Source organism: Thalassophryne amazonica, chromosome 3, assembly GCF_902500255.1.
Source record: "Thalassophryne amazonica chromosome 3, fThaAma1.1, whole genome shotgun sequence".
Lineage (NCBI taxonomy): Eukaryota > Metazoa > Chordata > Actinopteri > Batrachoidiformes > Batrachoididae > Thalassophryne > Thalassophryne amazonica.
In genome coordinates, this window is record NC_047105.1 from 66,365,685 (window position 1) to 66,382,555 (window position 16,871).

At 40.9% G+C, this 16,871-nt stretch overlaps 1 protein-coding gene across 3 annotated transcripts in view; it reads left to right on the plus strand.

Moving 5' to 3' along the window:
- Positions 1 to 16,871, plus strand: part of srgap3 (SLIT-ROBO Rho GTPase activating protein 3) — a 295,005-nt gene that overhangs the window by 218,370 nt on the left and 59,764 nt on the right. For all 3 annotated transcript variants that reach the window (XM_034166610.1, XM_034166608.1, XM_034166609.1), the window contains exon 7: positions 14,134 to 14,355. In XM_034166610.1, the coding sequence (XP_034022501.1) occupies positions 14,134 to 14,355 (222 nt within the window). The remainder of the gene's footprint in view (positions 1 to 14,133; positions 14,356 to 16,871) is intronic.

Sequence of the window (16,871 nt, forward strand, 5' to 3'; positions counted from 1 at the left end):
ACCTCCACAAGGTTGGAAAGGGCTACGGGGCAATTGCTAAGCAGCTTGGTGAAAAAAGATCAACTGTTGGAGCAATTATTACCAAATGGAAGAAGCTAAACATGACTGTCAGTCTTCCTTGGACTGGGGATCCATGCAAGATCCCACCTCATGGCGTATCAGTGGTCCTAAGAAAGGTGAGGAATCCACCCAGAACTGCATGAGAGGAGCTGGTCAATGACTTGAAGAGAGCTGGCACCACTGTTTCCAAGGTTACTGTGGGTAATACACTAAGACGTCATGGGTTAAAATCATGCATGGCATGGAAGATTCCCCTGCTTAAATCAGCACACATCCTGGCCCGTCTTAAGTTTGCCCATGACCATTTGGATGATCTAGAGGAGTCATGGGAGAAAGTTATGTGGTCAGATGAGACCAAAATATAACTTTTTGGTCTTAATTCCACTCGACGTGTTTGGAGGAAGAAGAATGCTGAGTACCATCCCAAAAACACCATCCCTACTGTGAAGCATGGGGGTGGAAGCATCATGCTTTAGAGGTGTTTTTCTGCACATGGGACAGGACGACTGCACTGTATTAAGGAGAGGATGACCGGGGCCATGTATTGCGAGATTTTGGGGAACAACCTCCTGCCCTCAGTTAGAGCATTGAAGATGGGTCGTGGATGGGTCTTCCAACATGACAATGATCCGAAGCACACAGCCAGGATAACCAAGGAGTGGCTCCGTAAGAAACATATCAAGGTTCTGGAGTGGCCTAGCCAGTCTCCAGACCTAAACCCAATAGAAAATCTTTGGAGGGAGCTCAAAATCCGTGTTTCTCAGCAATAGCCCAGTAACCTGGCTGATCTAGAGAAGATCTGTGTGGAGGAATGGGCCAAAATCCCTACTGCAGTGTGTGCAAACCTGGTGAGAAACTACAGGAAAGGTTTGACCTCTGTAATTGCAAACAAAGGCTACTGTACCAAATATTAACATTGATTTTCACAGGTGTTGAAATACTTATTTGCAGCAGTAACATACAAAAAATTATTTAAAAAAAATCACACAATGTGATTTACGGATTTTTTTATAATTTTTTATTATTATGTTTCTCACAGTGGATGTGCACCTAAGATGAAAATTTCAGACCCCCCCATGATTTCTAAGTGGGAGAACTTGCAAAATCGCAGGGTGTTCAAATACTTATTTTCCTCACTGCTATCATGCACATACTTTTACAGCTGCTTCTAGAGAAGGAATTAACATGCAACTGTTTTCCCAAGCTCTTACAATATAAACATTACAATAATTAATTTTTAGGCTGTTCCAAATACGTTCTCCACCTCATGGAGCACATGAGACAGAGACTGTTAAAAAAGGGTCCCAGTGGAACAGTCCTCTGTGATTCCAGAAATGATTAGACGTGTTTTCAACATCTAAACTCTGACAGAAATTGATTAATCCACTACAAAATAATTATTTTATGTAGTGCACAAAGCATGTGGGATTGTCGAATGAAGTGTGCGAGAGGGTGGAGCTGAAATAGCCTGTCCAAAATAGCCTGTCCTGTCCTCGTACCCACCAGATGCTCAGATAATGGGCTTTTAACAGCCTCATCCTCACCACAAACATGCCTCTAAAATCCTCATTTGTCCTCGTAGTACCTCATACACAAACTGCCCCACGCTGTTGTTGCTAAATTTTGAACTCACTCAGAGGTGAGTTTCATTAACCGAATAGTCTGCCTCTAAGAGCCTCTCAGAGCCACTATTCTCCATGTTGAATGCCTGGACTCGTACCAAATGCTACGTGGCTCATTATTCATCCTTCATTATTCGGTGGGACCAGAGATTTAGTTACTATCCAAATATATGTACCCAATAGTAGTTGGTAAGGCTTTGAAAGGAGAATTTACTTAAAGGCGCCCTGACACTTGCACGACTTTCATCCGCGCACTTGCATGTACTCTGCAGTGTATGAGAGTAAACTCGTCTCCTAACTCGTTGTAAACTGTGCGCAGCTTCATGCAAGTGCGCAAAGAAAATTTTGAAATGGTCAAAATCTCCATCACGCATTAATGATGTGAACTTCAAGTGAACATTGTGCAAATGAGTCAAAAACACAGCATGTGAGTGAGAGTGATTGCACCAGCTTTTCTGAGTGATTATAACGAGATGTTAAATCTATCATAAACATACTTTTATAGCCGCACACAAGAAGGAAAGAACATGCAACTGTTTTACCAAGCTATTACAATGTAAACATAACAAATAATTACTTTTTTAGACTGTTCCAAATGCTTTCTCCACCTTGTTATGCGCGCATGCAAGAAAAGCTGCTGCTGGAGCACTCCTCTGTGATTCCAGAAGCGATTAGAGCCGTTTTTAACAGCTAACTCGGACAGAAAATGATTAATCCGCTACAAAGTAATTATTTTATATACGCAGCGTCCAACGCACAACACATGGCAGCCAGTGGAACAAAGCACGCCATCCAGCAGGGAACACAGCGGGTGGGATCATCATGACAATGTGCGTGCAAGTGTCAGGGCACCTTAACTAACAGGAGCGCATGCAGAAATGTTGACTGCTGTTGTCAAATTAAAAAACAACTTATGGGCACTTTCTGATCACTGAGATCACTCTGACTGCTTAAAGAAAACGATTTTACAATTCGTTCACAAAAGTTCAGTGAGCGTGAGACAATTATACAAAGTGTAGTGTGTTAGTCAGACTACAATGAACAGTAATGGGGGTTTGTTGTTGGCAGCTGTGCATTTTGAGCTGCAAGCAGACCCTGTGACTCATCCTGTTTACTGGGCAGCTTTAATAGATCCAGTGTCTCGTATCCAAAAGGTCCATGTCATTCCAAATCCTGCTGTGCCACAGGGAATGGGATTGTGAGCATGACAAATTTGGCTGTCACAAACAGAACAGAAGAGAATAAGAGTTTGTTTGTCTTGCTGGAGCTGCTGCCCGACCAAACATCAAAGCTGACAGCCACACAGCAAGAAGTCAGCATCAGGGGCAATAAATCGCTCAACTGTAACTCAGGACAACATGTTACATTTTGTTCCACCTCTACATGCACATCAAGTAATGAATGATATGCAACAGTTATCAGTGACCGTTACATTTATGAGAGAAATATTAAAATAATGAAATTTAAGTGATGGAATATGTTAAAGCTACACTGTGTAGCATTTAGTGTCATCTAGTGGTGAGCTTGCAGACTGCAGCATGCCATCACCGGTCATGATTTTGTTTTCCTACGTCTTCACTTCTTTGGCAATGGGATTCATGCTCCCTTGCCTTCTCTTGTGTTAAGCAACGATAAAAGATAATTTTGGATGATTACATTCCACACAGCTGGTGGCTCAGCTCAAGGTTCACAGACACACTCCTGACTGATCATCCAGCTCACACTGGAATACCCCTGTTGCCAGGAAGCCCAGCGTGCTCAGTACCTGTGTGGGCACAGACAGCCCCTGGCTTCTCGTCGTATTGCTCTCTGGGCCGGCCGCAGTGCCGCACATAACTCCAGTAACACTGACCCTAATAATCAAAATCAGCTTATGACAATTATCATCATTGGCATGTAAATCCTTGCATTCCCTGAATACACGCTCACGTCAGATTGCACCATTTGCAAGGTTCTCTAACAGTGCTAATGCAGCCACTGTTAATGCCATTTATGCTTTCATGCTTTGGTGTGAATGCCAAGCGTCATGTTTGGAGGAAACCAAGCACCATCCATCCCTACAGAGAAGCTTGGTGGTGGCAGCATCATGCTGTGGGGATGTTCTTCAGTGGCAGGAACTGGGAGACAAGTCAGGAATGAGGGAAAGATAAATGCAGTAATGTACAGAGACATCCTGAATGAAAACCTGCTCCAGAGCGCTCTTGACCTCAGACTGGGTGAAGTTCATCTTTCAGCAGGACAATGACCCTAAGCACACAGTCAAGATATTAAAGGAGTGGCTTCAGGACAACTCTGTGAATGTCCTTGAGCTAGAGCCCAGACCTGAATCTGACTGAACATCTCTGGAGAGAGATCTGAAAATGGCTGTGCACCGATGCTCCCCATCCAACCTGATGCTGTTTGAGAGGTGCTGCAAAGAGGAATGGATAAAACTGCCCAAAGATAGGTGCACCAAGTTTGTGGCATCATATTCAAGAAGACGTGAGGCTGTAATTGCTGCCAAAGGTGCATCAACAAAGTGTTGAGCAAAGGGTGTGAATATGTATGTACATGTGATTTCTTAGTTTTAAATTTTCACAAAATCTTTTTTCGTGTTGTCATTATGGGGTGTTGTGAGTACAATTTTGAGGGGAAGAAATGAATTTACTCCATTTTGGAATAAGGAACAAAATGGGGAAAAATTAAGTGCTGTGAACACTTTCTGGATGCACTGTAACACTGACACAATGGTGGATTAAAAAAAACAGCAACAGTAGTAACAGCCATCTTGGTTGTTCACAAAAGTGCCTCAGTGGTATTCCGCTGTCTATCACCGTTCAGCAGTAATGCTCGCCGATATTCAGATAAAGGGTTGTAATTGGCCCGGCTAATTGCCAGCCAGGTGGATGTCTGCTTGAATGGGATAGACACTACATGTATCTGCCAAAGCAAATAAAATATAAGCTCTCAAATTCATCTGGTTCCCAGATTACAGGAATGTATGAATAAATGCCAGTGAATAAAGAATATGAATATACACAACAATGTAACACAATGAGAAACCTGAGATGGCTTTAGACTACTGTTTTGAATGGCTTCTTGCTCACTTTGTGTTTTGAAAAAAGATTCATTTTGAGCCACTTGGGTTGCTGCAGTGAGACTCAGGTGCCAAACCAGACACTCAAGCTTAAACAGAGCTAAAGACCATTTACTGAGCGTTTCACAGAACTGTCAGTTGCCTTAAGCTGTCTTTGAACTTCTCGCTGCTGCCCTTGGTCTAATTAGTTTACTTCATACAGCTCCACATGACAAAGCTCTGTAAATATCCTTAGTGTCCCACTGAAACAGGCCATGTAATTCTGTGAGTTCTGCACCTGTTTTCGAAATTATCTGTGTACAGAATATGAAATTTTCACAGTGTGAATTACATGGCCTGGAAACTGACCTGAATAATTCATCGGCTTAAATACTGTATTTTCTGGAGTATAAGTAGCACGTGTTAAAAAATGCCTCTTGAAGAGGGAAAACCCATGTTGATGTTGCACCTGAGTGTACTAAGCTGCACTTTTTTCCTATATTGTCAGCTGTTTAATTTGAGATTTTGGTGCATTGTTGTCATGTACCTTTTATTACTGTCATTTATTCTGTTATTATTAGTATTTATTTTGTTTAGTGCTTTGATTCCTAGGAAAGTCAAATATAAATATTCATTATAATTATTTTGTTAATAATGAATGTGTGATTTTTCATTATATAAGTCTCACCTAAATATAACTCAGGGCCAGAGCCAGAATTTTCTAAGGGGGGGGGGGGGGGGGTAGATTTGTGAATGTGTCTGTCGTGATTCCCTAGGGGGGCTGGGGGCATGCTCTAGGGTCCCTTTATTCAGAGAGTAGCATCAGCTTAGAACATGGCACCATTTTGGGGCCAAATGTGCTGAACTACTTAATGAAGCTTTTATGTTTTCAACGTTTTTTTATTTTTTTAATGAGTTAACCATATACAGCAGCACATCCAGGTACTATAGTACAGGTACTATCAAAATAAGTATAAAAATAGGTAAGCTCTCAAATTTACATAAATTTACCATTTATGATGACTTATTTAATTAATTTAAAGCCTGGTTTATGCTTCTGCAGCTCTGTCATGCAATGATGTGCGTGACAGTTTTAAAGTTCTCCATCACTGGATTATACTTTATTCTGAACTAATTTGTCCCTCAACAAGCTTTTCTTTCTACGATCATCACCTCTAATTCAAAGGTAAGCTGAACAATTTCCTCTTTTTCCGACTCCATGCCGTAAATTTGCAGGCTTTTCTGCCAAATGTTTGTGATCCTGAAATGTAATCAGTATGCTTACTGCAAAAATTATAAAACATAATGGGAGACAAAGGCATGAAAGCAGAAAAGTGTCAAATCACAGCCTTTTTGTCATGATGGGCGGCTGCCCGACACCAGGAGTGGGTGGACCCATGGTACAAACTCCCAAACCAGGCTTTGTGGTGTAAGAAGTCGTCATGTTTATTACAGGCTGAAGTTCGGCACACAGGTCATCAGATAGCGGAGCAGAGGTACAAACAGGGCGAGGCATAAACGTAGTCATTTCCAGGCAGGGGTCTGAGGCACGAGCAAACACAGGCATGTAGGCTGAGGCAAAAAGGCACGGTCAAGAAACTCAGAGCAAAGAACTGGTACACGGCGAGACTAAACAGGGCAAAGAACAAGAAGACTGGAGAGTGTACTGGAAGCAACAATCTTGCGAGGGACTGTGAGACTGTGAGGGTTTATATGCATGTGGACTAATTAGGAACAGGTGGTGTTAACAAGGTGCATGTGAGAGGAAGGATCCAGAAAGGGGGCGTGGCTAATGAACAAAGATACTATGTTGTGAAAGACAGTGAGGGAATCAATCCATCAATCAATTTTATTTATATAGCGCCAAATCACAACAAACAGTTGCCCCAAGGTGCTTTATATTGTAAGGCAAGGCCATACAATAATTACGTAAAAACCCCAACGGTCAAAACGACCCCCTGTGAGCAAGCACTTGGCGACAGTGGGAAGGAAAAACTCCCTTTTAACAGGAAGAAACCTCCAGCAGAACCAGGCTCAGGGAGGGGCAGTCTTCTGCTGGGACTGGTTGGGGCTGAGGGAGAGAACCAGGAAAAAGACATGCTGTGGAGGGGAGCAGAGATCAATCACTAATGATTAAATGCAGAGTGGTGCATACAGAGCAAAAAGAGAAAGAAACACTCAGTGCATCATGGGAACCCCCCAGCAGTCTAAGTCTATAGCAGCATAACTAAGGCATGGTTCAGGGTCACCTGATCCTTTCCTAACTATAAGCTTTAGCAAAAAGGAAAGTTTTAAGTCTAATCTTAAAAGCAGAGAGGGTGTCTGTCTCCCTGATCCGAATTGGGAGCTGGTTCCTGGCTCCCATTCTACTCTTACAAACCCTAGGAACTACAAGTAAGCCTGCAGTCTGAGATGCGAAGCACTCTATTGGGGTGATATGGTACTATGAGGTCCCTAAGATAAGATGGGACCTGATTATTCAAAACCTTATAAGTAAGAAGAAAAATTTTAAATTCTATTCTAGAATTAACAGGAAGCCAATGAAGAGAGGCCAATATGGGTGAGATATGCTCTCTCCTTCTAGTCCCTGTTAGTACTCTAGCTGCAGCATTTTGAATTAACTGAAGGCTTTTCAGGGAACTTTTAGGACAGCCTGATAATAATGAATTACAATAGTCCAGCCTAGAGGAAATAAATGCATGAATTAGTTTTTCAGCATCACTCTGAGACAAGACCTTTCTAATTTTAGAGATATTGCGTAAATGCAAAAAAAGCAGTCCTACATATTTGTTTAATATGCGCTTTGAATGACATATCCTGATCAAAAATGACTCCAAGATTTCTCACAGTATTACTAGAGGTCAGGGTAATGCCATCCAGAGTAAGGATCTGGTTAGACACCATGTTTCTAAGATTTGTGGGGCCAAGTACAATAACTTCAGTTTTATCTGAGTTTAAAAGCAGGAAATTAGAGGTCATCCATGTCTTTATGTCTGTAAGACAATCCTGTAGTTTAGCTAATTGGTGTGTGTCCTCTGGCTTCATGGATAGATAAAGCTGGGTATCACCAATATAACAATGAAAATGTAAGCAATGCCGTCTAATAATACTGCCTAAGGGAAGCATGTATAAAGTGAATAAAATTGGTCCTAGCACAGAACCTTGTGGAACTCCATAATTAACCTTAGTCTGTGAAGAAGATTCCCCATTTACATGAACAAATTGTAATCTATTTGATAAATATGATTCAAACCACCGCAGCACAGTGCCTTTAATACCTATGGCATGCTCTAATCTCTGTAATAAAATTTTATGGTCAACAGTATCAAAAGCAGCACTGAGGTCTAACAGAACAAGCACAGAGATGAGTCCACTGTCTGAGGCCATAAGAAGATCATTTGTAACCTTCACTAATGCTGTTTCTGTACTATGATGAATTCTAAAACCTGACTGAAACTCTTTAAATAGACCATTCCTCTGCAGATGATCAGTTAGCTGTTTTACAACTACCCTTTCAAGAATTTTTGAGAGAAAAGGAAGGTTGGAGATTGGCCTATAATTAGCTAAGATAGCTGGGTCAAGTGATGGCTTTTTAAGTAATGGTTTAATTACTGCCACCTTAAAAGCCTGTGGTACATAGCCAACTAATAAAGATAGATTGATCATATTTAAGATCGAAGCATTAAATAATGGCTTCCTTGAGCAGCCTGGTAGGAATGGGGTCTAATAGACATGTTGATGGTTTGGATGAAGTAACTAATGAAAATAACTCAGACAGAACAATCGGAGAGAAAGAGTCTAACCAAATACCGGCATCACTGAAAGCAGCCAAAGATAACGATACGTCTTTGGGATGGTTATGAGTAATTTTTTCTCTAATAGTTAAAATTTTATTAGCAAAGAAAGTCATGAAGTCATTACTAGTTAAAGTTAAAGGAATACTCGGCTCAATAGAGCTCTGACTCTTTGTCAGCCTGGCTACAGTGCTGAAAAGAAACCTGGAGTTGTTCTTATTTTCTTCAATTAGTGATGAGTAGTAAGATGTCCTAGCTTTACGGAGGGCTTTTTTATAGAGCAACAGACTCTTTTTCCAGGCTAAGTGAAGATCTTCTAAATTAGTGAGACGCCATTTCCTCTCCAACGTACGGGTTATCTGCTTTAAGCTGCGAGTTTGTGAGTTATACCATGGAGTCAGGCACTTCTGATTTAAAGCTCTCTTTTTCAGAGGAGCTACAGCATCCAAAGTTGTCTTCAATGAGGATGTAAAACTATTGACGAGATTCTCTATCTCACTTACAGAGTTTAGGTAGCTACTCTGCACTGTGTTGGTATATGGCATTAGAGAACATAAAGAAGGAATCATATCCTTAAACCTAGTTACAGCGCTTTCTGAAAGACTTCTAGTGTAATGAAACTTATTCCCCACTGCTGGGTAGTCCATCAGAGTAAATGTAAATGTTATTAAGAAATGATCAGACAGAAGGGAGTTTTCAGGGAATACTGTTAAGTCTTTAATTTCCATACCATAAGTCAGAACAAGATCTAAGATATGATTAAAATGGTGGGTGGACTCATTTACATTTTGAGCAAAGCCAATTGAGTCTAATAATAGATTAAATGCAGTGTTGAGGCTGTCATTCTCAGCATCTGTGTGGATGTTAAAATCGCCCACTATAATTATCTTATCTGAGCTAAGCACTAAGTCAGACAAAAGGTCTGAAAATTCACAGAGAAACTCACAGTAACGACCAGGAGGACAATAGATAACAACAAATAAAACTGTTTTTTGGGACTTCCAATTTGGATGGACAAGACTAAGAGTCAAGCTTTCAAATGAATTAAAGCTCTGTCTGGGTTTTTGATTAATTAATAAGCTGGAATGGAAGATTGCTGCTAATCCTCCGCCTCGGCCCGTGCTATGAGCATTCTGGCATTTAGTGTGACTCGGGGGTGTTGACTCATTTAAACTAACATATTCATCCTGCTGTAACCAGGTTTCTGTAAGGCAGAATAAATCAATATGTTGATCAATTATTATATAATTTACTAACAGGGACTTAGAAGAGAGAGACCTAATGTTTAATAGACCACATTTAACTGTTTTAGTCTGTGGTGCAGTTGAAGGTGCTATATTATTTTTTCTTTTTGAATTTTTATGCTTAAATAGATTTTTGCTGGTTATTGGTGGTCTGGGAGCAGGCACCGTCTCTACGGGGATGGGGTAATGAGGGGATGGCAGGGGGAGAGAAGCTGCAGAGAGGTGTGTAAGACTACAACTCTGCTTCCTGGTCCCAACCCTGGATAGTCACGGTTTGGAGGATTTAAGAAAATTGGCCAGATTTCTAGAAATGAGAGCTGCTCCATCCAAAGTGGGATGGATGCCGTCTCTCCTAACAAGACCAGGTTTTCCCCAGAAGCTTTGCCAATTATCTATGAAGCCCACCTCATTTTTTGGACACCACTCAGACAGCCAGCAATTCAAGGAGAACATGCGGCTAAACATGTCACTCCCGGTCCAATTGGGGAGGGGCCCAGAGAAAACTACAGAGTCCGACATTGTTTTTGCAAAGTTACACACCGATTCAGTGTTAATTTTAGTGACCTCCTATTGGCGTAACCGGGTGTCATTACTGCCGACGTGAATTACAATCTTACCAAATTTATGCTTAGCCTTAGCCAGCAGTTTCAAATTTCCTTCAATGTCGCCTGCTCTGGCCCCCGGAAGACAATTGACTATGGTTGCTGGTGTCGCTAACTTCACATTTCTCAAAACAGAGTCGCCAGTAACCAGAGTTTGATCCTCGGCGGGTGTGTCGCCGAGTGGGGAAAAACGGTTAGAAATGTGAATGGGTTGGCGGTGTACATGGGGCTTCTGTTTAGAACTATGCTTCCTCCTCACAGTCACCCAGTCGGCCTGCTTTCCCGGCTGCTCGGGATCTGCCAGAGGGAAACTAACGGCGGCTAAGCTACCTTGGTCCGCACCGACTACAGGGGCGTGGCTAGCTGTAGAATTTTCCACGGTGTGGAGCTAAGTCTCCAATTCGCCCAGCCTGGCCTCCAAAGCTATGAATAAGCTACACTTATTACAAGTACCATTACTGCTAAAGGAGGCCGAGGAATAACTAAACATTTCACACCCAGAGCAGAATTCCTCCGCACGTCTGTCTCAATGTGCCGAAAAAGTGCTGATGTCCACGTCTTTTCACAATTCCTGTGCTAGTCAGACGACGTCCCGGATAAAACACAGCGTCCAGTTTGGAAATGAACGGCAAATTCCACTGTTACAGGAGTTTTTGTCATGGAAAGAGGAGCAGAGGAGCAGAGGCTTCGCGCGCCGCGGCAGTGCCGCATGGCGCACAGCAACGCCGTGATAAAGCCTCACGGGACATGTTCTGGCATGTCCAGGCACATCCACAATTTCTCGGATAATCACTCGATAACCACCGACAGCGGTCTGAACGCCGTCTCAAAGCCGTCCTGTGAGACCAAAACGGAGGTGTTCCTTTGTCTCGCTCCATCAGCAACTCGGTCGTGACGCGCGAAGCCTCCGCTCGGCTTTCCATGACAAAATCTCTTGTTAAAAGTGAAATCTGACGGAAAATGGTTGATGTCCAGCTCTTGTGATAACCAGAGAAAGTGCACACGATGGTCCCGGCTCCACAGAGCCATCCGTTTAGAAATGATCCGGTGGTTTGTGGCTCTCGATGGCGGCACGGAGCGCGGCATGCCGAGCGTCCTTAAAGCTGTAGTAACAGTCCTTATTCTCTGTGAAGCCTGTAAAATTTTCACCGAAAGCCAAATAAATTTTTCGAATGGTTTCCAGGTGCCAGTCTCTAACAGTTTCTGAAAAAATTCTGATGGAAAAAAAGCCCTAATCATTCTGCCATTTCCTGACAATGAAAATCTGCTCAGGGGGTGGACCACTCCTCACTCAAAGCCTGCTCACAGGTGAATGACACAACCGACAGGCGTGGAAAAACTCACACATGCGCACGAGGGTTCAAGCTCGTCTGACGCAATCACACGTGATTCAAATCCATATGGTTTTTGAAAAAAAATAATAAGGTTGGATACTTTTCTAATAGACCTCGTATTGTGATATGTATTGAATCATGGAGCAAGTGGATCATTCCACCCCTAGTGTGTGACCAATGTAAACCACATAATTCAGCTGTTTGTTTTTGTTTGTTTTGACCTGAAAGAGTGTGGCGAACCCTATTTCAATCAAAAAGTTCTGATTTTATTATTGACATTGATTGAATAACCCCTCACTATTTTCTAGGCTAGGAAAAAGTCTCAAATATGTAACCTGTACAATGCAGACAGTAACTAAATAGCTAGATAGCCTATCCCTCCAGATTAACAAAATAATAATAAAAAATAAAGAATAAATGGTATCATCCATCCAGTATGTCTCCAAATTAAAAAAGCATTTTTAATGAAGTCAAATTGATGAAAATTTGGTAAATTTTCATGCACCACACACATCCACAAAGCAACATTGTTTTATTGACATAATGTACCATATGTATGTTTGTCACTTGCTGGATGTGTCTGGGATTATGCCAGGGAATAATTTTATCATCCCGTTCATAGTAGTTGTAGTTGACTTTATATGAGCTTGTCAGTTTCTTTCATTTCCAAAGCCTTGATTTGTTCAAAAATTGTTCCATTGAAGAGTTGAAGCAGGGTGGGATATTGATCTTTCAATGTATGGAGACGTAAGCAGTGGTTTTGTGTATTGGGAATAATTTGGCACCGAAGTCAAGACTATTTATTCATTCGTTATCTACACCCAGAGGTTACAGGGGAGCTGGAGCCTATTCCAGCAGTCATTGAGTGAGAGGCAGGGTATGCAATAAGTCAAAAAATGTGCTTACAAGGCAACTTTTGATATAGTAGCTTGGGCACTGCAGGAAAAAAAATTGGCTTGTTGGGTCCAGTGAAGATGTCAATAGATCCAAGATATCAAACTATAAATGGTCACAATTTTATCATTACTCAGGTACAAACAACTCCCAGGAATCCCATGTTTTCAGCACCAGTGCATTATTTTATGATTGAAACAGTGAGTTTGGACATGAATTGACCCAAGTCTTCACATTTTGATGTAAACTGGTCATTTTAGTCCAACGTTAATCTGTGAAGCGTCTGATACTTCTGTGGAGTCACTGTATGACACGAGGGGAAAGTTAACCTAAGCCTAACTTTGCTCTTATTTTAACAACTAGAGCACCGCGCTCATTTAATGCAAACTTCCGCCAACACTAGTTTCCAATGCCACAAATTTTTACCTTGAAAATAATTTTCAAGGTCAAAATCCTGTTAGAAGTGACTTTTCCTAAGATAAAATACAATACAGAATATAGATCACAAGGGCTTTTATCAAAGTTAAAATCAAATAACCGCTAAATCCATAATATGAATCAGATGCAGATCAGATTTTGTCTATACACTGAGAGTGGCAGTTTGCACCTCACTGTCACAAATGAGAGTGATTGGGGCACTTTTGATTGTGATATAATGCAAAATGTACACCTAACGGGCTTTTCAATATTAAATTCAAATGTCCACAAGATCCACAATCTGGATCAGATCCGGACCAACCTTTGTTAGGCAATAGTGAGTGCCAGTCTGCACCTCAGTTTCAAATATGAGAGTGATTGGAGCATGTTTGATTAAGATATAATGTAAAATATACATTAAATGGGTTTTCAATGTTAAATTTAAATGGCCACAAAATCTGTAGTCTGGATCAGATCTAGATTTGTCAGTCAATAAAGGATACCATCCTACATGACACTCAGATATGAAAGAAATTCAATCTTTTATCACAGACTTATGATTTTTTTTTAATTTGTTCATTGTTGAAGGACAGGGATTTTCCTATTTTCCAAGATTTTTCCTGACTTTGACCTCTGACATATGACCTGAATCTGTTAAAAAAAAAAAAAAAAAAAAATCATAAAAATATATGAAAAATTGTGGGTTACAAACTGTTTACAAACAGACAAACAAACATATGGGGTGAAAACATAACCTCCACCCAACTTTGTTTGTAGAGGCAGTAACCAAAATGGAGATAAGTGTTCTCCGATGACGTTAAAGCTCCACGTGCTGACACAGCTGTCCAAAAAAGGCATTCCCACCTATCAAATAATGACACAACAGGCGTCCCTAACTTGTCACGGTGTGACAGACAGAGCCACAGACCACGCATAACATTGTGATGAGTTTGGAGTGAGAATGTGTAAGGCTTAGTCTTCTGCACTTGAATGGTGCCTGTTTAAAACAATACGTTTTGTTGTTGCTGGTTATTGTGACAATATTCAATCCACATTCAATACTTTTAATAAATATTTCACTGGTTATTTATCAGATATTTTATCTTGACAGTGCTGTGACTTGGGCTACCATGCAAGCTTGGCACGCACCTTCAGGACCTACTTATCTGCTGAGTACAACTTGGAGACGTCACGTCACGAGGGACTAGATATCATAGAGAATGCTGTTGACAACCTGGACTCTCGCAGTGACAAGCATAAGATCATGGATATGCATAACCAGGTCTTCTGTCCTCCTATGCGCTTTGAGTACCTGCCGCACATGGGAGATGAGGTGAGGCACTGCTAATGTTTAACTATGGCAACTTCTGTGGAAGATCTGTTGCTTAACTATTAAAGTGGTGGGCATATGTTTACGTACCCCTTGGCTCAAGATTTTCTAACTCCATTTTGCCTTAACTCATTCCATTTTATCAAACAGTACGTGTGAGACTCAGATGATCGAGCACACAGGTGCCTCAGTGTTGAAGACCTCAGCAAGGAGAAGGCCAAGATGATGTCCACCTTCCACTTTGCTGTGGCAGATGCACAGTTATTTTTGAGAGGTGGGGATGGACTGGTTGTCTGCCTGGTGTTTGCCACCCAGGACCATGGTGTGGTGAATGAGGCAAAGTGCGGCACCACCACATTCTCAGACCTGACCTGTGTGTGAAGTCGATTATAAAAAATAAAATTTAAAAATAATACTAATTAAATAATAATCATAATCTTAACAAGATAGATTAATTTCAATTTTTATTCACTGTGTCAGATTTTCTTGTGGGTCAAGAGAGTTTACGTACACCCAGATCTATTTAAACAGTATGGAAGCTTCTGAAATTTAATTGGAAATGCTGTACTTTTGAAAAACAAAACAAAAAACAACAAACAAAAAACATCCATATAACAAACCAACATAATTCAGAGTACATTGTGGAGCCTTTGATTGTACGGGCCAACCTGAAGAACCAGTGCCTTCTTACATTTAAGAACAATAACAACAACAAAAACAAAAACTAAAGAATTAAGCCAAGACTTCAGAGCAAATTTTGGATTCCTCTTTAGGAACCATCTCAAAAAGATCAATGGTATCAGGAACAGCTATACCATCTATTATACAAAAACATAAGAACCTTGGGACCATATAGGTTTAACATCATTGAGGAAGGAGCGCCTTATCACCACCCACAAATTATAATGAAGTTTTGTTCAAAAGATCCAGCAGAGGCCAAAGGCTATGGCACAGTGTGATGGATAGAGCAACTGGATTAGTTACGTATTTAAATATTTTGTCTGATGGCAAAAGTACCTAATTTGTCAGTCTCCTGTGGATTTGGGGCTTTGATGGGTGGATAATGTCACATTTCCACTGGCAACACAGAGAGCTGCATTCAGCAGAATGATTTTCACAGTTTCAAGACATATGTTCACTGGGAGGAGCCGGATTTGACCTATGATCATGATGTCATACTTCCTCACCATGTTCATGCGCTGACATCGTCTTGTCACAGTGTTGGGATTCTATGTGGCTTCACAGAAAAGACACCAAACAACTCTGTGGCACCTTCTTGCCAACCGAATCTGTCAGAGTGCACTCTGATGTCCAGAAAACACGCACACACACAGCCACACAGCCACGCTGTTTTTTCTTTAGTGACCTTGGCTAAATGAACAGCTGTGCTGCATGTTGTTGTATCGGGAACTGTCCTCTCTAAACACGTGCAGAATTCACACCTGGCACTGGAGCGTTGGCCAATCAGAAGCCCAATCTGAATAATCAGACATATATAGGATATGCACTTAATTGTTGTAAAAGTAAAACACAAGTAGAGGACAAGACAGTGAACAAATTTGTAGCCACCAGGAAAGCTCTCCACCTGATGTCAGGTCATAGATTTGAGCATGCCCAAAACTTTCTGATGACTCGGCGAACATCAGCTGGCAAGGAACGCAATTACCAAATAAGAAAAGGACTTTTGCTGGCCAAAAATGGATATCCCAAATTTATATCAGCTTCTCATGTTTCCTTTAGCTGTCATGGTGTGACAAGAGCTTAAGGAGCACAAGGAACTGCTGCTTGAGTTGGGTATATCAGATAGAAATGTGACATCTTCCAGTTTTAGGAGAACACTCCATTATCATGACTTAAAAGTCTATCAACAACCAGGAGAAGCCATTAATCCAAAATTGGCATGAAAACACCATGGTGATCAACACTAAACATCGAGTATTGTTTTATAGGTTTTAGAATAATAACTTAGCCAGTAGTCGAAAGCCTTTTAAGTTATGTGTTGAAGTGCTCAGTTTTTAAGTTGTTCTTGTAAACATTTACAATAAAAGTTTGATCATTTTTCTGTGTTACTTTGGACTCTTCCTTAATGATATAAAGTTTGCATATCTAAAGATAAGATGAAACCTAACTTGTGGGGATCCAGTGTTGTACTCCAGAAAAATACTGTCTTTTTTTGTTTTCTCCCCTGCTTGTAAATGCAAGATGCCCATGCTCCTTCATGTAGGCCCTTAAATGCAGCCAAATGTTTCCACATTAACCCCAAATTATGTCAGTTGGCCAACCAGAACCAACCAGAAGTTTTTTTTTTTTTTTTTTTATTAGTTCCAACAGTTTCTTGACTTTTCTATTCTGTGGGCAGCGAATATTTATCTTAATTTATTTAAACCAATGACCCACTGAAAATCTGACATGGTGAAATAAGTGTATCTGATAACCATAATTATTAAACAACGTTAGATGAAAATATAGTAGACACTGCAATTGACTTACAATAACATATATATTTGATCAAATGGAGT